Source organism: Aquila chrysaetos, chromosome 9 (genome assembly GCF_900496995.4).
Source record: "Aquila chrysaetos chrysaetos chromosome 9, bAquChr1.4, whole genome shotgun sequence".
NCBI lineage: Eukaryota > Metazoa > Chordata > Aves > Accipitriformes > Accipitridae > Aquila > Aquila chrysaetos.
Window position 1 is genome coordinate 11,851,176 of NC_044012.1, and position 20,632 is coordinate 11,871,807.

General features: G+C 51.1%; 1 protein-coding gene and 1 pseudogene across 1 annotated transcript; both read left to right on the forward strand.

Moving 5' to 3' along the window:
- The first annotated feature begins 2,654 nt into the window (after window positions 1–2,654).
- Window positions 2,655–3,302, forward strand: LOC121233521 (annotated as a pseudogene).
- Window positions 3,241–6,009, forward strand: CEBPA (CCAAT enhancer binding protein alpha). The gene has a single exon (XM_030026234.2). It carries the CDS (start codon window positions 3,380–3,382, stop codon window positions 4,355–4,357), a length of 978 nt encoding a protein of 325 aa, XP_029882094.1. The 5' UTR covers window positions 3,241–3,379; the 3' UTR covers window positions 4,358–6,009.
- The last annotated feature ends 14,623 nt before the right edge of the window (window positions 6,010–20,632 follow it).

Consider the following 20,632-nt stretch of genomic DNA (forward strand, 5'->3'; position numbering starts at 1 on the left):
TAGCACCCTCAAGAGTTGACAGCCACGATGCTTCAGGGATCCATAGTACACAACACACATCCTTCCTCTTTTAGTTAAATTAACTCCCTGACACATGTAACTGAAGCAATGAGAACAAAAGTTTTCTCTTGACATAAGATCTGAAATATTTGGTATCAGTCACTGTTGATATGAATGTGGAAATAGGCATTTGTGCTTGTCTGAGGGATGATCAGGTTCTAAACATTTTATTTGCCTTCAAAGAAGGACGGACAATAAAAAGACGAAGAATTGTCTTATTTGTCTAAGTCTGGGAATCTCATTTTATACCATATTAAAACAATTTGAACAGGAATTTATGTTTTCTTGTAAAAAGTGATTATTTGCAAGTTCTTAGCTTAGATAAAAGGGGTCTATGTAAAAAGAAAAAATACTGAGCAAACCAGTCCTTAAATTGCGGGGACTTGTTCGTTAATTACAGTAATTAGGAATGGAATCTGATCCTAAACTTTCTGATTTACTTTGAATTTCTTTTAATATGTGGTTAGGCCTTAATTTCAGAATGATTATAAAATGTGAGAGCGTTTTAAGACTACAGAGGCGTAGGTATTGTTATTAAATAACAAACTTAGTTATACGCTTCTGCGTTTCATGCAGCACTGACCTTTTATTTTAAATGTCCATGGCCTATTCCTGTTTCTGCTGACTTCAGAGTCGGATCAGGCCTTTCGAAAGCTCTGAGTACAAACTGCTTACCAGCTACTATTCCAGACGATATTTCTCCCAGCAGGCAAAAAGTCCAGCTTTTGGGGTTTGTCCATTTTCTGGGAACGGGTTCACTTGAGTAGAACAAGCAGAGTTTGGACAGTCGGGTGCAGTTGGGGACATTTTACTCTCCAGTCTGAAGCATCCAAAACGCTCTTTTCCTCTGTGTCATGACTTTGTTCAGAGTACTTCTTTCTGGTGTTTTGGTTGTTTAGACAGTGCTACAGCTCCCCGTGGACCACTGAAGCACCCCTGCAAGGCACTGCTGCTGCGTTGAAGCCAACACGTATAATTTTAGAAAATACTGACTGTATATAAAAAGAATTTAGGATTGATTTTTCTTCTGTTGATAGTGAACGGTGAAAACTATGTTCTGTCGTTCGTAAATTAATATGTTTCCCTGCTGTAATTACAGAATCTATTCTCCTGAGAGGATACTAGAGTGCAAAAGCCAACTGACTCTGCTGGCCTTGCTTTTGCTCGTGAAACAGAGGTCCACATGTGCATTGTGTGATACAAAAACGTGGGTTCCTGGTACATTGTAATTTTGTTTCCCATTTAAGACTTTCTGTCGATTATTTTTAATGGCAAGGAATCTGTCAAACCATTTCTGAGCACGGAATTTACTGTCACAAGTTTCTGCTTTATTAGAACATCCAGAACTAAGACAACTTTTTTTTTTTTCCTCCAGCCATCGCTATGTTTGAATCATTTTCTCTGCAAATCTTCCTGTAGCAGTTTTAAGCCTGCACCTGCTCCAACGGCCTTGACTTGTCCTTTCTCTACGCCGGTTTCAAAGGGACCTTCTGGACCAGCAGAGCTGAATGCCCGTGGGGCTTCCTAAGGCGCACCTGGGGGGTGGGCAAGGGAGGACAGATACCTCTGCTCCGCAGACCGCGAGGGGTGGCAGCAGGAGGAAACTGCGCGCATCCTCACCCCTCCCGAGCCGAAGCTCGAAGCCGGGGCTCCGAGGAAGGCTGCGGCTGCACGAACATACGTACCCTGCTGCCCTGGGAGAGGAGGCGCGGTGGCCGAGACGTGCGGCTCCTCTCCCCGGTCCCGCGGCGCGGGGACAGCGATCTCCTTCTCCGAAGCCGCCAGGAAAGGGAGGCTGGGAAGGCCAACAGCGTCCCGGCGGAGGCTGCCGCCGCGGGGCCGGGCAGGCGCCCGGGTAACCCGGCTACCGCCGCGCTGCGCGCCGGGGGCGGCGGGAGCGGGGCCCGCCTGCGCCCGGGTTTAGCTCGGGTAAACGCCGGGAGTGGGTCCGCGCCCGACACTGGCCGAGATTGCTTGCGTCTGCATTTTGGGAGATCTGTAATTAAATTTACCTGCTTGGTTCGTGCGGGGGGGGGGGGGCGAGGGGGGAGACGCGCGCGTTTATCCCACCCTTCGTGCGTACGGCGAAAGCCGCGGGGCTGCCGGCGCCGGCAGCGCACCGCACCGGGCTACCGCCGCGGGGCGGCCGGCCCGCAGGTGGCCCGGCTCGGGCTGTCCCCGTCCCGGGAGGGCAGCTCCTCCGGGCTTGACGGACCGCCGACAAGCGCAGAAGCGGGCAGGGCGGCCCCCGGCCGGTCACCCCCGAGCACAGCGCAGCCGGGGGAGCCTCCGCTGCACCCCCCCCTCCCCGAGGTCTCCGCCCCCTGCCCGCCGGGCGCCATCCCCGGACGGGTCCTAGCGCCGCTCGGGGCCGGGCTCCGCGGGTCCCGCTGTCACCGGGCGAGCCCCGCGGGTCCCGCCGGCGAAGCCGGGCCGCAGCCCGCCCCGCTCGCCGGCTCCGAGCCCGCCCGGCGACAGGGCGCTGCCGGCAGGTGACCGCCGCCGCGGTGAAGCGGCGCCTTGGGTCCCGCAGGCACACGCGGCGGGGCGGCTATTCCCGACCGGCCAGACATCTGCGAGTACGCGCGGGTTGACGGCGGACTTTGAGCCTTCCTCCGCAGCGGGGCCGGGGCGTCGCCGGGCCGGAGCGCTCGGCGCAGGGCTGGCAGCGGGCGGTGGAAATGTACCAGCCGCCTTTGGCCGCTCTGCCCCGCCGAGCGGCCCCGGGCAGGGAGGGCGCAAAGTCCCCGCGCCGTTTCCCCGGGCCTCTTATCAGCGCGGAACCTCCTCGGCGGGCGTAGCCCAGCGCCCCGCGGCCGCCGAGCTCGGAGCGGCGGCGGGGGGGGGGGGGGGGGGGCCGGGGCGTGCGGGCCGCTCGCCCCGCGGCGGTTCCCGGGGGAGGGCGGCCGGCCCGCTCCTGGCCTGCCGGGGCGCTAAGACCCGGCTGCGCGGTGGTCAAAGGTTCCCAGCAGGAGGTTGGACACTAGAGGGCGATCCCCGGCCCTGCTGCGGGGGTGTATATATACGGCACGCAGGACCGCGGCAACCCACTAGCAACAGGGCAGGCAGGCAGGCAGCGAGCGGGGCTCGGGCGGGCTGGGGCGGGGGACGGGCTCCGGGCGCGCCGTGCCGTGCCGTGCCGTGCCGTGCCCCACAGCACAGCGCCGCGCCGTGCCGCGCCGTGCCGCGGTGCCGTTCGCCGCCGAGGGCCGGGGTGCCGCGGGGTGCCGCGGGCTTGGTAGAGTCTGCCGCCGCCGCTGCCGTCCGAAACCTGGATTGCAGGAGCCCTTCACCATGCCCGGCAGACTGTAGGTGCTTCATGGAGCAAGCCAACTTCTACGAGGTCGATTCCCGGCCCCCGATGAGCAGCGGCCAGCACCACCAGCTCCAGATTCCCCTGCCCGGCAGCGCCTACAGCTACAGAGAGGCTCCCTCGGCGGCGGCACCTGCTGCGGGCGGCGCGGAGCTCGGCGACATCTGCGAGAACGAGAACTCCATCGACATCAGCGCCTACATCGACCCCGCCGCCTTCAACGACGAGTTCCTGGCCGACCTCTTCCAGCACAGCAAGCAGCAGGAGAAAGCCAAGGCCATCCTGGCCGGGGATTTCGACTTCCACAGCATGCATGGGGCCGGCGCCGCCGCCTCGGCGCCGGGGCACCAGCAGCAGCACCACCAGCAGCCGCTCTTCGGCTGCGTGGCCGGCTACATGGACGGCAAGCTCGACCCCCTCTACGAGCGCATCGCCGCGCCCGGCTTGCGGCCGCTGGTGATTAAGCAGGAGCCCCGCGAGGAGGAGGAGGTCAAGTCGGCGGCCCTGTCGGCCCTCTACCCCCACCACGCTCCGCAGCAGCACCCGTCCCACCTGCAGTACCAGATCGCCCACTGCGCCCAGACCACCATGCACCTCCAGCCCGGGCACCCCACGCCGCCCCCCACGCCCGTGCCCAGCCCGCACCACCCGCACCACCCGCACCCCCCCGGCGGCCTGCCCGCCGCCGGCGCCCTCAAGATGATGCCCGCGGACCACCGGAGCAAATCGAAAAAGACAGTGGACAAGAACAGCAACGAGTACCGGGTGCGCCGGGAGCGCAACAACATCGCGGTGCGCAAGAGCCGGGACAAGGCCAAGCAGCGCAACGTGGAGACGCAGCAGAAGGTGCTGGAGCTCACCACCGACAACGAGCGGCTGCGCAAGCGGGTGGAGCAGCTCACCCGGGAGCTGGAGACTCTGCGGGGCATCTTCAGGCAGCTGCCCGAGAGCTCGCTGGTGAAGGCCATGGGCAGCTGCGCCTAGCGCCGCGCCGCGCCGGGACTGGCGGGGCCGCCGCGCCCGCTGCCGGGCTGCCCTCGCCCGCCTACAGACACTCTCCGTGCCGGAGCGCAGCGAGCTCAGATTGTTTCGGGGGGGGGGAGGAGGTCGGGGGTTCGGTTTGGTTCTCTTCGGTTGGTTTTTAACAGTTGACGGCCAATGCGAGAAGCCAGGCAGCTGTAGTATTACAAGGTTTGTGCCTTAGGGGTGACACACGAATAAGCTGAAAACATGGTGGGTTTTATAAGGGGAAGGGCGAGGGGAAGGAAGAAACTAAAAAGCCCACGTGTCTACACAGGGTAAATAACAATAATAGTAATAAAGCACGCATAGCGATCCAGATGTGCCTTAAAAGCTGGCTGCAGGAGCTCTGGGGCTAGCTGTTCCCCCCCAGCCTGGCAGGGCGTGAAGCAAAACAGTGAGGGATGTGCAGGCTTGAGGGACGGGGCATCTGGGGGTGCCAGCCGGCCCCCCCCCCCCGCTCCTCCCCCAGCTGGCCTGCGGTACAGCAGGCAGGGGCAGCTGCGGGGAGGCCGGCGAGGAGAAGAGGGCTCAGGCTGAGAGACGTGCAGCGCCGGATGCCCGTTTGGAGCACTGAGGTGTGGGGCAGCTGCCGGACTGCTGCCAGGACTGCCCCAGCCTGGCTGGGCTGCCTCTGCCGAGCCCTGTCCCCTGCCTTGGCTGGGAGCGGGGCAGGGGCCGCCGCCGCTGCGGGAACGCTGGACGGCCTGGGACTGCTGGAGCAGCAGCTTGCGAGGGAGCGTGGTGAGCTCCCTCCGTCAAAAGGAAGAGCAGCAGTGTCTTGTACTGTATGTCACGACGTGGCGAAGCACAAATGAATAAATACCTATCGATGCGGGTATTTACTATGAACTTTCAGTGTATTTTGCTTTATTCCAGGACATTTAGCTCCTCTCCGAGTCTCTGTCTGTCCAAGCTGTGCCTCATGTAATGTGAAAGAAAGCCTTTCCGTGTATACTAGCTACACTTTATTTTTATTGCATTACTTAGATCTTTGCCATCACACGACTTTCTTATCTGGTGACAGAGACTATGCCCTTGTGCTGCAATGTTATTTTATTATTTGTGTGGTTGGGCGAGTGTGAGCGTGTGTTGCCGCCTTCACGTTGTCCGGGGCTGGCCGCTGCCTCCCGACCCCGAGGTGGGGGTTCCTGGGAGGGGGTGCAGGCCGTGGGGCTGCAGGGTGCCTGCAGCGGGACGAGGAGGCTCGTCCCTGGTGCTGCGGCACCTTTGGACTCTGGAGCTTCTCCCAGGGTGAGAGAAAAATAAACAAACAAACAGGCCCCCTTCCAGGGAGCGCTGGTAGCGATGCAGAGCGTTTCTTCCTCATGTCGTAGCTGCACAAGAATTCATCCAGTTGAAATAGTCATGACGGGAGAGGAGAACAAGGTGGAGACGTGAAGCTGTTTGACGGCGTGACAGCGGGAGCGCAGTGCTGGGGGCACGTGTGTATGCGTGTGCCGTGTGCGTATGCGGTGTGCGTGTATGGGTATGTATACATGTATGTATATGCACACACATTGGTGGGGTTTTTTTGAACTGGGGGGGGACTGCATATAAAGTTTGTCGGAAGTCCTGGTTACGTTCATAAATAAACGGCATATATTCTCCCATAACCATCCGCCTCTCTGTGTGTTTCCAGTTCTTCTTCTGTAGCAGGAGCGCGAAAGCCCTCCTCTTCCTCCGGACCGGGCATCCCGCTCCCCGCCAAGACTGGTGACCGAAGCGCCTTCGTGGAGCGCGACTCCCTCGTTTTCGCCCCAGAGAAATAAATACACGGTTGCCTTTAAGAGAACGGCAATTTCCTAAATCCTTGCGGTGTCAGATGTGTGCCTGTGAGTCACCCTCCCTTCACCCCGCCACCCGCGCCGTGGCCGGGCCGGGGGGCTCGTCCAGCCTGCGCCGGGCCCGCCGCCTCTCCCCGCCGGGCGTCAGGCCGCGGGGACAGGCAGCCGGCAGGGACGAGGAAGGCGTCCGGGCGACGGGGACACGCAGCCCACCCGCAGGCGGGCTCGGGGCCTGCCGCCGGCTGCCCCAGCCGCGGGCCCCGTCCGGCCTGGCTGCCCGCCGCCCCGTCCCGGGGACGCCGTGGGGTCTCCAGCGGGGCGCAGGGGACGAGCTGTCACCCGGGGCACGGCGGGGAGGCGGGGGGGGGGGGCGGCTTGCGAAAGGAGGCCGCGGGCAGGGCCAGGCCCCGCTCGCCCGTCAGCGCTGCCGCTGCCCGTCCCCTCCCGGCGAGACGCGGCCCGGGCCCCTCCCCTCCCCCGGGGAGTTTCGCCCCGGCCGGGTCGGGTCGGGTCGGGTCGGGCCCAGAGACGCCGCCCCGGGGGGGGTGTGGGGGGCTCTTCGGTGTCGGCGGGACGCGGGGCCCCGTGGGCGGCTCCGGCCGGGCCCCTCGGCGGGGACAGCGGCCGCTCCGGCGGGGACGCGGCGCTGCGCGCGGGCGGTCGGCCGTCCCGCCGGGGGCTCCCGCCCCGCCCCGGGGCCGGGGCCGGCGGCGCGCGGAGGGGAGGTGGCGCGAGGCCGGGCGGCGATAGGGCCCCGCGCCGCCAGGCGGGAAGGGGCGGCTGTCGGGGGGGGGGGGGGGGGGGGCGGCTCCCGCCGCTGCCCCGTGGCGGCGGGCCGGCCCTGAGGTGGAGGAACGCCCGGCCCGGCCTGTGGCGCAGGGCCCGGGCGTCGTGCGGGGAGGTCGGCGGGGCCCCCCGGCCGCCGCCCGTCGTCCCCTCCAGGGGCTTCGGGCCTGGGCCGCCGCCTGCCCGGCGGGCCGGCGGCAGGGCTGGGGCTGTGCCTCGGGAGCGTGAGGAAAAGCTGCCGCGGGTCCCTTCCCCTGCAGCAGCACCTGTTGTCCACCTTTTCTCGGGGAGGGTGATACCCACCCGGGAGAACTGAGCTCCCCATCGCTCCTTTGCCCCCGTGGTGGGTCCGGGGCGGCACACCGACGGGCAGAAATTAAGCACCCCGAGGAGGGAGTTGGACCCACAGATGCCTGACCCGGTGGCGCCCAGGCCGCGAGGCAGGCCGTGTCCTCAGGAGGACTCCCAAAGCGCCTCGGCCCGGTGCAGGTGCAGCCGTGCGAGTCCCGCTCGGCCCCCAGGGCCGGCGGCTGCCCCGCCACACGGGCCATGGGGCAGCTCGGAGGGTGCCGAGGGGCTTTGCCTCCTCCCGGCGGGGTTCGTGCCAGTCTGCGGAGCGGAGGGAAGGTAGGGCTGCTCCTCCAAAATCCACCGTGACGGTTGGTCTGCCAGCACTCGCTCCTCGGGATGGGTGAGAGATGAGTGCAGGTCAGGATTAACAATTTTATTTTTCAGTTAGGTGTAAATCAGGGGGTTCAGAGCTGGTAATTTTCCAAGGGAAGAGTTAAGTTCTAGTGGTGTTGGGCAAAAATAATGACTTTTACTTGTGCTTCCTTCCTCCCCCAGCCCTGCAGAGCCATACTCCCGTCGGGTATGATGTGCCTTACTGAGTAATGCCGTCCAACGTGTAAAGTGGGGAAACGCTGTTATCATTTGAGCAAAGATTATTGCAGGGTATATGTGGGAGGGACTGTAATGTAGTGGTTAAAGCCTGGGAATACAGTCCTGGTCGTTTGAGTTATGTTCTGAACTGTGACTCACTCTGTGTGTGTGTGGTTTCAGCAAATCATTTATGGCCTCAGACAAAGCAGATTTTTCCATTAATTTAAATGAACTGTAGATTAAACAGGTCTTCAGTGGCAGAAGAATCAACCGTTCTATGATTCAAAATTAAGATCACCTATCTACCACATAGGTGTTTCAATAGTTATATAAACACAGCATGCCCTGGAATATTACGAAGGGTAAATTATTGATAGCAGAAAAGTGTTTAGAGACACTTGCCTTAAACACAGTGCCAAAGCGAGCAGCGTTCCCTAATCCTAACCCTAACTGTAGGCTGAGCCTTCGACAAGGCCCCCAGCCGTGGCCTAGACAAAAAAGTTCTCGCAGCACAGCACTCTTTGCAGCCTCTTTGTGCTCTTTGCAGCCTGCGTTTTGCTTCGGCAGCCCCCTCCCGGCCCTCCCCAGCTGCAGCTCTGCATTTTCTCTTCCTCTCGACCTGAACCCTTACGCCGGCACACGTCTGAGCCTTCGACAAGTCCCCGAGTCATTGCCCAGATTAAAAAGTTCTCACAGCAGCATGTTCAGGGATGTTTGCCTTAACACCAGGGTCAAAGCCAGCAGTAGTGCAATGCTCCGGTCTCAAGTGTGACCCCATGCCTTGCCTGTTTCAGCAGTATTTAGGCACGCATTATAAACGCTGGGTGGTGGAAAGGATTTTTGTGCACTGTCTACTCCAAATATCACAGGACAGTTGGAGCTGGAAGGGACCTCTGGGGATCGTCTAGTCCAGCACGCTCATGTGAAAACAGCTGCCAGTCCACGCTTCTGCAGAAAAGGGTGGCAGGCAGAGGCTGCACTGTTGCAGTGTGCCGTGGATGCAGCAGGTAAGTGTGGCAGGACTGTGGGCAGGGGCTGGCCTTGCATGTGGCATTCCCACTCATCTCCCCGCACACACGCACCCCACACCAAGACTAGCCTGGCTTGAGCAGCTCCAGTGCTGGGCGGGGTGCTGTGGGTGTGTATATACTCAGCGGCATTTGTCTTCACGACCGCGGGGTGGCTTTTTGAAAGTTTCCCACCGAGCCTGTTCCTTTTATACGCAGCAGTACGATGCTGCCAGCCTCTGCCCGTCCTGCCACACAAGTGTGGCAGGGCAGTCCTTCCTTCTCCACCCCTCGCCAGTCCCAGACATGGGGTTGGGGACATGGAGGGGGTGAGACGTGGGGGTGGGCAGTGACTGAGAGGCCGAGCGAGTAATCACATGTTGGGGAGGAAGGGAGTAGTTGTCTGCTAGCACTGTGTACAGAGTTGAGAGATTGCTCACGACCATAGCAATGTCCTGCAGCAGGTTGGGGGTGGCAGAGGAATGTCGAGATTTTTCGGTGGTTTGGTTTTTTTTTTCCGCTGCAATGGATGAATTGCCCCTGAGGAGCTTGCCTCATCCACCTGCTTCAGGGAGTTGGAGGATAGGAACAGGTTTTGGAGTGCTCCACACAAATTTCCACGCTGCGGGGCGGGGGGGGGGGGGCAGTGGAAGATGCTTTGCTGTTAGGAGAAAGCAGGTGCTTCTCAGTGCTTTGTGCTTACTGGTTTGAATTTCCTGGTTGAATTGGGTTTGATCTAAGTCAGTGGTGAAAAGAATGGCAAATGTCTAACTGAGTAAAGGGTGGCAGATCAGGCCCACTGCCCTCTCTTGGTACAATAGATTAAGTAAAAAAATAGCGTTTGATACGTTGACATCTCTGGTTCTGGGCATCACTTTCTTCCCCTGTAATGAAATCCATGTTTATACAAGTGAAATCACATACAAACACACACCTTGCACGGAAATATCTGTGTTTCAGTGTGGTTTGCTGTATCATATCTGAGGTAACTGCATTTTAAAGCCAAGACAACACTTAGTAATAATAAGCATATCACAAGAAACTTCAGAAGAATCAGAAAGTCTGTTCAGATAATTCCTTCCAGTCCATAGTATATTACTAATATATATATATTTTTTTATGGTACTACTTAGTATCTCAAACTTAGGCTATGGACCCAAACAGAGAAAGTCAGCCCTTATCCCAAAGACTTTACAGCTTCGGTGGAAAATCAGCATGTACTCATAGTTTATCAAGCCCCTGTATATCCAGAGTAACCCAGTTCTGTGTAGGTAGCCTGAAACAAAAATCAGCTCTTTGGAATAAAGATTTTTTTATGTCATTTCCATTATCAGGTTGCTCCTCAAGCCGTCCTGCTGGGGTAAAGGCAGTGTGTTTACATTCATTTGCCTGCCAAGTACTTTGCTAGAGACTTCCACAAACTTCCTCTCGTTGCAGGAGCAATGGGCTGATGTCTTAAGGACTGTGTGGGTATGCCTCTTTAATTGGAAGGGAATCCTCACAAAAGGGAATCTGCTTGATTTACTCTAAATATTTAAGTGCAATTTTCTTAGTTTAACACCATCCTATTTTACTGCAGTATTGCATCTTGCCTCTGAAATTAATAGTTAACCACGGAGAAAGACAGGTCTGACAGAATGGAAATCAGGCATTATATTATCCCATGAGTCACATACATGAAGAGAACCAAACAAGTGTCAGCCAATGGCTTTGAGCCCAAAATATGTCAAAGAGGAGATGTGTATCTTCATTTATATTAAGTAGATAGAAAGCTGGTTGCCATTCCCATTAAACAGGTTGGAGTTCTGCCACTGACTTCAGTGGGAACAGGATTGGGCCCATGTGCTGGAAGCTGGCTCTGGTTACCTGTGCTGACTGTATTTTCTATGCAGCAGGGCAACTTATATTTTAACAACAGAGAGATTCAAGACCTCCCCTAGTTTTAGGCATTACTGCTTCCTTTATTAGTTTGATGACTTGACTTCTTCAAAATGTGAGGATGCTCAGTAGTAGGGAGCAGTGGATGCTTTTCTGAATGCAGCTTCACTGAGAGTTAGTAGCGAGTGACTGTAGAGAGGGATTAGCACAGCACCTTTTCTGAGCAGGGTTTTGTGATCTCTAATTACTTAAATTTAAAATAGAGAACGACATTAAGGAATTAACCCCACTTTAGGCATTCAAACCACTTTCTTTGGCTAAATCCCATTTTCAGGGAAAGTCTTGGCTGAATAAATGTCTCAAAATGCTTCCGAACTTTCTTGAATACCGGGAAACTTTTGTACCTCAGTTTTCTCACTCTGGGTATTCCCCCCACAGCTTCTAATGCATCTGGCTGTAGACCTGTCTCAAGAACCGCATAAATCTTGGGCTGCTGATATGTATTGGATCCACCACGTGATTTGTACTGAAGTCCCTCAGGGAGGGGAGATGATGTGAACAAATACCAGTAAGTACACCCGAACCAGCAACTCTTGAGATCAGGGCTGAATGCCAAACCTGCTGTTGGTCACTGTGTCACATATTCTAGCTTTTATATACAAGCTTATAGTCATCTCTGTCACATATACATTTTACTTTCATTATGTTGTCATTTATACATTAGGGTTTAATTTGCTTTGGTGGAACCAAGTTCAGTTTGGTGGACTGGGAATGTATATTCACTAACTTTTTAAAAGTTATTTTCACATTTTTATTGACATGCCAGTTCAGTTAAAACCGTGATGACAGAGTCAGGCTGAAATGAGTGTCTGTTGTTGATTCATAATTGTGCAAATTAGCATTTAGACTTCTCATAAAATAATATAAAATTTGGAAGGCTATGTGCCAGTGCTGCTTGCTTCATTCCAGTCAGCAACCCTCCTGTGTTTACTGGAACTCATGTTAAATATCAAAAGAATGGGATTGCCAGAGTTTTCATACCAAAAATTTCTTGACCTATCTTATTATTGGTTACAGAATTGGCTTATTCCAATTGTTTCTGGAGGCGAGGGGGGTTGCTATTGACTGCAGTAAAACTAGGATTTGATTCCCTAGACTGCAGTTTTAAGAATAGCACTCTATTATTTGGCTTGCTAAGTGAGGAATGTATATAATAACTCTATTGGCAGCATTTATTTGAAAAAGTCAATATCAATATATGATTACCACATGAAAGCATCAAGTTCTGATTTTAAGTGAACATGTAGGTAATGTAAATAAATAAAGCTCTAGGTATACTGCTTTATGTTTGCATTGTGAGCAATAACATTTGCAAATATCACTTCAAGAATTCTGAGTTGATAAAACCAATTTAAAGGCGGCCTTTGCTAAGGTAAATTCCAAGTGGGTATTTCACGAGACCCATAACAATATATAGGTCATTATATAATATGTGAAGAATGTAATTCACATTTTTAATTTAGGTCATGTAATTTATTTTGTAATTTGATTACCAAGTGGTGTAGGAAATCTGAATTTTTAGCTATCGGTAATATAACTGTAACTTTTATTAGCTAATTTGTATATGGATGATTTCCTTAGAATTTTAAACAGTGACAGGTGTTTCTTGACGTGACTGGTGTTCGTCATGACTTTTGTTCAGTAGCTGGATATATTCCTCAGTGTTCGTCAGTGACCTGAATTATCCCTGCAAGAGCTTATGAGGAACCAGCTGAGAGAGTTTTCATGTATTCGTTTAATCAAGTGAAATTTGCTCTTCCCCTTTCAGTAGCCAACAGGAGAAGATTTCAAGTAATGAAAACATTTTAGGGCTCAGCTGAACAGTATATGTTTTGGTATTTGTATATCGTGCTTATAACTGAGCAATGGTTTTTAAAGGCTTACATACTTCTGTGCAAGATGCCTGCTCCATGCCTGATATGGGTTACAGGTGTCTTTTCATTGGTTTTGCTGGGCATTACTGGTTGACTTGGAGGGAGCTTCCTGGAAGGACACCGAGTTGTGTCTACCCTTTCTTTCTTGGGTATGCTGCTAATAGAAAGTTTATGTATTGATGCAGCTGCTCTTCCCTTTGCAAATCATGCAGTTGATGGTGATAGAAGCTCAGCTGGTGTCCTAGCTCTGCTTTTTCATGCTACAGCAGGCACTGTGCTCTGGACTAACTGAGGAAACAGGGCTGAGCAAATGAGCACAGCAAGGCTCTAACATGAGTCTAGCAATGCCGTCTCCAGTGCTGCTGTGTGTGTAAAACATATGTGAACGAGAGAGCAGGTTTCCCTTTGTCAGCATGGTGCTACAGCACAGGTCATTGCAGGCCATTGGAGACAAGGAGGGATGTATTTGGAAGAAAATGTGATACTGAGGGAAAGTTACAGAAGAGAGAAGAAAAAAGGCTGCAGTTAGGAAGTAGAAGTGAGGATATTTAGAGTTTGATTCTGCCAGTGGCAAAATTTGCATCGAGTTTAACTGGATAGGGAACAAATGTTCAAGGAGAGGAATCCAGGAAAAGGAGAGAGAGGGCTAAAGAGAGAACAAGCTATCCGACATCTGCTTTTGGAGGGCCTAGCATTTGAAATGGTATCCAGCCAAAGCTTGGGCATGTGTTTGTGCTTGGTGCTGGCAGGCAGGGTGTAGGCGTGATGAGGCTACTTTATTTTTTTAGCTTTCATGCTATATAACATAATCTGTTTATTTAGAAAAGCATATTTTTGCCCCAGTCAGAGTCATTTCCCGTGAAAAGCAAAGTGCTCTTGCTGGAGGACTGCTGGGTTTTGTGAAATATGAGAACAACGAGAAAAGTTTCAGAAAAATTTGAAACGTAGGGGAATCCTTCCCTGCATTTCTTCCATCACAAGTGTCCCACCCATAATTCCAGTGTGATGGGAGAGCAGGGTAAGGGAACAATTCAGGTTTGGGGTATGTCTATATCCTGGGCACCCTTTTATGATGTACAATATGGAATATATCCACCCACTGGAGAAGGAAACACGGATGCAAGTTAGACTGGCTAGCAGCTATCATATTAGCATTGAACACAAAACTGGGAAATAAGCTTTTGTGGAAGATTTGTCAGTTAGACTGTGCTTGTCGTCATCGGGCTTAAAATGCAAAAGTTACCTTCTGATATTGCCATTTTACAGTGGCAAACTTGCCCCATAAGCAACTGTGAAACCCAGTGATAGCATTTGCATGGCTGTGTGTGTATGGTGCAGGTAATTAGTATATATTGTTGCTGCAGTTCATACGAAAATTATTCTTACATGCTGAAAATCTGGCACATTGTTGCACATACAAATTAAGCTGTTGTTTATGTGTATGTAGACTTTTCTGATTTGGACACACAAATACAAGTTTTCAGGAAAATATTGCATTCTGATTAAAATGCAGGTCAAAGGATCAAAAGATTTTCAAGGCAAATTATATTTTCTGGGGATCAAAATGTATAAGCTGTACTAGAGTTCCTATTAAAACGAGCTTTATAGATTTCATATGTGACTGCATTAGTAGAGTCTATAATCTGTTGGCAGTAATGACTTCTGGACCTTTGCAATTTCAGTAATTTTATGTGCAAATAAATGGCTCATACGCAGCTCCCTCTTCCCAGCCAAAAACAATAATGCTGACTGAAGAATCAGGAGACTTAAAAAGAAAAAAAAAAAAAAGAGGGAAAAGGAAAGAAAAAAGGAGAATGATAAATGAGGAGATCTTTTTTCAATTTTTTGTCTCACTCCTTTATCTTAGTGCACTTGAGCTAGGTTTTCAAACCTTCACTATGTTCATGCTTTTTGATAAAAAAGCATTAATTCTCAGGAGGTCAGGAAAACATTGTTTGCCTTGAGAACTGTGATCAAATCATAAGTTGGCAATATTGCTGAGTATCGTCTCAGATACCAGAGTAGAGTTGATATCTATGAATTGGCCAGTGCAAATCTACCCGCATGGCTGTATGTACCCAAGAGCTTTTGAGTCTCTAGGATGGTCAGCATTCATTCAGTTCATGTGTGTGGATGACAAGATACACCTGTGTGAGGAAAGTCAGCCAGATACTTCCAAGGCAGTTCTCATTTAGAGGTGTACTGGAGTCACTGGCAGTCAGAGGATGGGGGTGTGTGCCAGACACCATCCAGAGGCGTAGAAGAGGGTAACAAGCCCAGACTACCTTAACTGCAAAAGAGTGACTCAGCTGTTTCTGCAAAGTTTTGAGTTTCAGCAGAATATTTTTTCCGCTATGCTGACAGCTTTTCCACCCACGTATTGCATATGTGGCTTTGTGCCACAGAAGTATTTTAGGATTATGAAGCCTAGTGTAAATTTTTAAAGTTACGTATGAAAAAAAGTGCCTTCTGGATCTTAAAATGTATAGATTGCGTGTGGAGTGTAGACAGTAGGGGCGTCTTTGAAAAACCCAGGGATTGGGGGAGATATATCCCCATCTATCATTTACCTGTTTTTATTTATTCCACCAGAACCTAGTCAATGATGTTTTCAGACAACTTGTATCTACAGAAATAGAATTAATCTGAAATCCCCCCAAAGTTTTGGCATTGTTTTTATCATGGGGCAGAGGTAGTCATTCACATACCTGGTGTATACTATGCTTTTCTTGATCCTGTTACTGTAAGGCATTTCCAAACGATCCTGCAGGGAAAATAAAGAGAGATATGCAGGGAATTAAACCTAATAAAATAAAAAGGTTTCTTAATCTGTCAAGTCTATTGCAATATTCAGTGAGTTACTATACTCAGCTGAAGATGAAATTGGATGGAGTGTGCTTGTAATATTATTCCAGCACATTGAGCCATTACATGCGAATACATCCAGTCTGCTTTGAGCAAGTCATTTGTCAGTTCTTTATGCAAGACTGTAACCCTTGCTGTCACTCTGTGACTGCTGCATGAATCAGGCATGGGAGGATGGATTGAGGAGGAGGAGGAGGACAGTTAGTCGCTGGGGTTGTGCTTGGTCATTTATGTCTTTAAGCAACCCAGCTGTGGAATCCGAAGGTTTGCTCTATTGTCAGAAATTTTTTTTGTGCCACAAATGCTGATACAGCAGCAAAAGCCTCTATCAAGGGCCTCACCACATCATGGGACTGGAGAAGAAAAAGAGCAGAAATCCAGGGAAGTAATGTTAGTGACCAGTAACCACCACTCTATGGCAGATCACTCTTGTAAAGCAGGCAGGGCTATGGCTTCTTTTGACTCCGTGTCAGCTGAAGGGTCAGTAATTCATTTGTGATGTCTGCAGCACTCCTCAGCTTTCTTTGGTGTTTGGATTTTGGGGTTTGGGATTGTGTTTTGTTTTGGTCATTTACGAAGTTACTTCCAAAGAAAAGATATAATACAAAATGACAGCATATATTAAGCATAAAAGCATCATTGTCCTCTGGGACCTGTCGGAGAAGAAAACGCAGAGCCACTGAAATGCAACCCCATCAACTGCCCCATGAATAGAAGTGCCCACCGGCAGGTCAGCAAATCTCTGTGGTCATTGCTGGACAGATCTAAGAGAACCAAAGGCACAAGTGACTTTTGTCCCTGGCTAGCAGGAAGACGCCAGCCAGGGAAACAAGCTCACCCTTTGTTTCACCCTCAGGCTGCAAATGGACCGGGAAATAAGTCCTCCCAACACCTTGCACTGGATGCTGATCATATTTTTCCTGTGTCACAGTAGGGCAACTTGATTCCTCCACTGTTTCACACAGTAGTGTTAAAAGAAAAGGGAACAGCCCTGCTCCATAGCTGGAGCCCTGGCTTGGCACAGTTTATCACTCCAGGGCGAGTTTGGAGATTTGTGAGGCTGAAATTCAAAGTGAAACTCAGTGGATGTGAGTGCCATGGGAATCAGAGCAAGCAGGAGGTTTGCATGGATCCCCTTAGGGTTGGAGCTGCTGAGTTTCATATGGTGCTAAAAAAAAAAAATAATACAGTGTCTCTGGAAAAAAAATCTGTCTGTGTCTTGAGGCAACTGTGGGCACCTTCAGCCAGCACCTGATTCACTAGCAAACAGTTACCTACAAGGCATTTCAGCTGGCAGACACTTGTCCTAGGCGCCGTAGGCCATAAGGGCTGTTTTCAGTTTAATCTATTTTTAATGTGGCGCCTTATTCCAAACTGCTGAGTTCTCACATTCCCGAGCTGTCATGGTAATAGGATTGTGCAGTCTTATTGGCTAAAGTTTTCCACCTCAAGTGCCAAAAGTTAGGCTCCTAAATCCATATTCAGATTCCTTAATGTGACTGACGAATCCCACAGGAGTTAGTAGGAACTGGACATGGTCTGCACCTTGGAAAATTAAGCCCAGCCATTAGGTGCATCAACAAAGCCTGGCTGCAGGCACCAAGATTTTCAGATGTGGGCCACCATGGATTGAGCCCAGACTATGAACATGTATCCCCAAAGGTCAGAAGGGTTCAAGTGCAGGGTTCTTTCTTCAGCCCCACTGTACCTGTTGTGAGATGAAACTTTATAGTGTGGTGACCGTGTGAACTATTATGCAATGCACAGGGCAGCTTTGAAGGGGCATGTTTAAAAGCAGCCGTTCTTTTTCCTAGTGTGGCTGCCTTTCTATCCAGAATGGCTACCAATGTCAGTATGAAGGAGGGAGGCAAGGTTAATGCAAGTGGGAATTTTGTCGGGGATTTGGAAATGGAGTGCATTCAAAATCATAGCAAGTGGCAGAGAGCAACAGCATGCCTATCCCTTTCATTGACTTCCTGTCTGCGCTACTTCTCTACCCGTGATCTAACACTGCATATTTTTACTCTACTACCTTCTTCTGCTATTTCTATTTGTAGCACCCTGCTAGACTTGTATCCAAGCCAATCCAAAATTCTTCTGAAACTCCCTGCGCTAGCAGCAACATGAAAGCAGAACTCTGCAGTGGCTGCAGCAGCAATAGTAGGGTTTAACTAAAGTTAAGAGTGGTGTCAGTCACTTTAGCCTTTTGAGTTACACTGAAAATGTAAATGCCATCTGCTAAGAGAAACAGCTTGCAAAAATTGTGTTGTTGCCTTTTTTCATGACAGGCCTAACAATACTCTGTGTGGCATTACCAGCCAACGTTTGAAACAACTGATGCACTTTTATTGCTTTGTTTTATATGGAAGGTTTGTTTTCTTGTTATTATTATTGCCAGATAACACATAAGGCCATGAAAGTACAATGCACTCTCACCCAGATGAGGCAGAACTTAGTACACTTTAAAGAATGTTTTACTGCGCTGTGAAAGTGTCATTTTTTTTCTCCTATTTTCTACAAAGGGGGAAAAAAGCAGTTTTCAGTGACCTGTTCTATCAGAAGAAAAAAACATAGAAGAGCCAAAACAAATTCCTGTAGAACGTGTCCATTCACTAGCCAAAAGACCTATAAAGCTTCAGTGAACCACATCCTTTCATCCAAAGAGTGCAGATGAAATGAAAGACCCTTGTGCTGTTAGTGCCCCCCAGGCACCCCAGTCCCCTGAGCCATAAGGGAAGTGCTAACTGACTGTGGGTCGGGGTATGCGAGGCTCAGTACAGGGCACAGGTATCCAAAGAGGAGGTGCCGCCATCTCTAGCCTCAAGAGCCAGACCCTGGAGCCAAAAGCAGTGCTGTTGTGCCAAGGCTTCCTAGCCTGTGGACGGGGAGGAGTCAGCAGGCCAGGCTGCTGGGACAGGCTGAGGAGACTGTAGCCCGGATAAGCGTGTGCGCCCAGGGACCGGAGCAGAGATGCGGTACAATGGCATAACTCTTCCTTCCCCCTCAGTCTCCCTGTTCACATCGGGGCTACATCAAGACCTAACCTACACATCTCTCTCCCAAACAGAGAGCGCGTTTGATGTCTAGAGGGCAGACTGAAAATACAGGTGTTTCAGAAATCTTCCACTCTCACATCCCTGCCATCCCATGAGAGCACAGAAACCTCACTCAGGACTTCATGCTTGAGTCTTATAAAGACTCTGATGGCATGCTTTCCCCCAAGGACGGTGCCAGCAATACCTTGGAAGTAAGAGTAGTGCTCCTTCCTTCTGGCTGGTGTCTATCTTCTAAGTCACTGTCTTTTATTTTAGAGCATTCACTGAGGAAGTGGGAGACCTGGGTTCAATGCGTTCCTCAATCTGAGAGTGCTCATCTCTCACTTCCCATGAGACTGTCTAACTGCCGGCCGATCAGCTATTCCGGGTGAAGCTCTTCAGAGTGAAACCATGCCTTCCACTAACAGGATGTTTGCTCTCCCCATCCCGCTCTTGGTGGGCAGCTTCTGTTTTAGAGTGAAGTGATCAGAGCTTCATGGTGTGAGGAGCCTCAGGCTGCATTTAGTGTTCTTGGAGCTGGTTTGCAAGACCCCATGCCTTAGGGCGTTCAAAGTCCCATCTCATCTCTGGATGCCCATGGAGGATAGCATAAAGTGCATCTCATGGAGATGCTGTTCTGGGCAGGTGTGGAAGCAGAAAACTGGAATGTGAACCAAGGAGAGACCACAGAGTGCAGGTGGCTGAGAGATAGTGACCTCTGTGACTCTGGACTTCAGTGCCTGAGTTCAATTAAAGTCTGGTTTTATGCAAGTACGTCCTTACTAAAACCCAACTCTGCATTTGGCTCCTTCATGTGGACAGATCCTGGTAGATCAGCCAGGATCTTCACTGCCGCTTTGATAAACATTTCCAAGGTTTATTAAATGTGCTCTGTGACGTTCTTTTGTGGAGATGGTAATTTGACAGTCATCACGTGAGAAACTAAGGTTTGCCATCTGGCCTGGCAAGACTTTTTTCTCCTTACTATTAATTAAACTGGGGTTATTGCAAAATTTTATTATGATGGTTATGATTTGTCTTGTGATAACACTGGGGCCAATATTGAGGCATGCAAAGCACCTTCCACACTGGTGACGTTAGTGGGAGGTGCAGCTGAGCAGCACCTCTTTGGACTCTGGTGTCAGCTCTAATAACAAAGTTTCAAGGGCAATTCCTGCTAGCCCTATTCAGGCACCTTATCCTGGAGCAGGTTCTTCTGGTTCTGAGGGGATGGTTTCACAAGTAGGAAGACGTAGCTGGGGGGGAGGAAGGGGGCAGCTGCTTGGCCACAATAGTGTCATATAACATGCCCTGGCAGGAGATCTTACTGACCACAGCTTTGCCCTGCTTGGTGAGACTGTGATCATTCATGGGAAAGTAGATTGGCAACAAAAGATTGTTAGAGCACAGTGGGAAAAGAAAGGAGGGAAAGGCAGTAGGGCTAAAGCTGAAATCATCTGCAGAAAAGAGGTGCTGTTGATGGCTGGGGTGAGGAAGAAGGAAATTAAGCTTTTCTGGTGGTGGGACAGGAGGTGGCTGTAGCCTGTTTGGGATGGATGTGTGTAGTATTTTGCAGCTTAACCTGTTTCCAATCCACACTCAGACCCAGCTCAGGGCCCTTGAGTGTCAGAGGCTCTTGCTCATTCTTCAGTAGTCTCCAAACCGTGACTTTGCAAATATGCTGATACTGGTAGGTTTGAAGAAGATGTCTGGGTATGAAGTTGGTGAGAAGTCATCCCCCAGCACTAACTCTTGACATCTTTCCCTTCTCTGTCAGAGGCTTGAATGCTTCTCTCCTCAGAGTTAACTCAACAGCTTCACAAGAGATTCAATAATATTTATTTTTACCCAAATCCCTCGAAGTCTGAGGGACTGGAGACAGCATCAGTTTGAGATGAACAGCCAAGAAAAGTAAATCATCCTTGGGTCAGGGTGAACTCTCATTTGAAGAGGCCACAGATGGCAAAGATGTTCATGAATCAGCAGTTTCACAGACCTCTGCCCATTCAGAGAGTAATGTGTGTAAACAGACATGAAAACAGCACAGAGCCACAGAGCGTTCCAG

Coding starts and splice junctions, on each gene's coding strand:
- CEBPA (XM_030026234.2), top strand. CDS start 3,380: ATGGAGCAAGCCAACTTCTACGAGGTCGATTCCCGGCCCCCGATGAGC.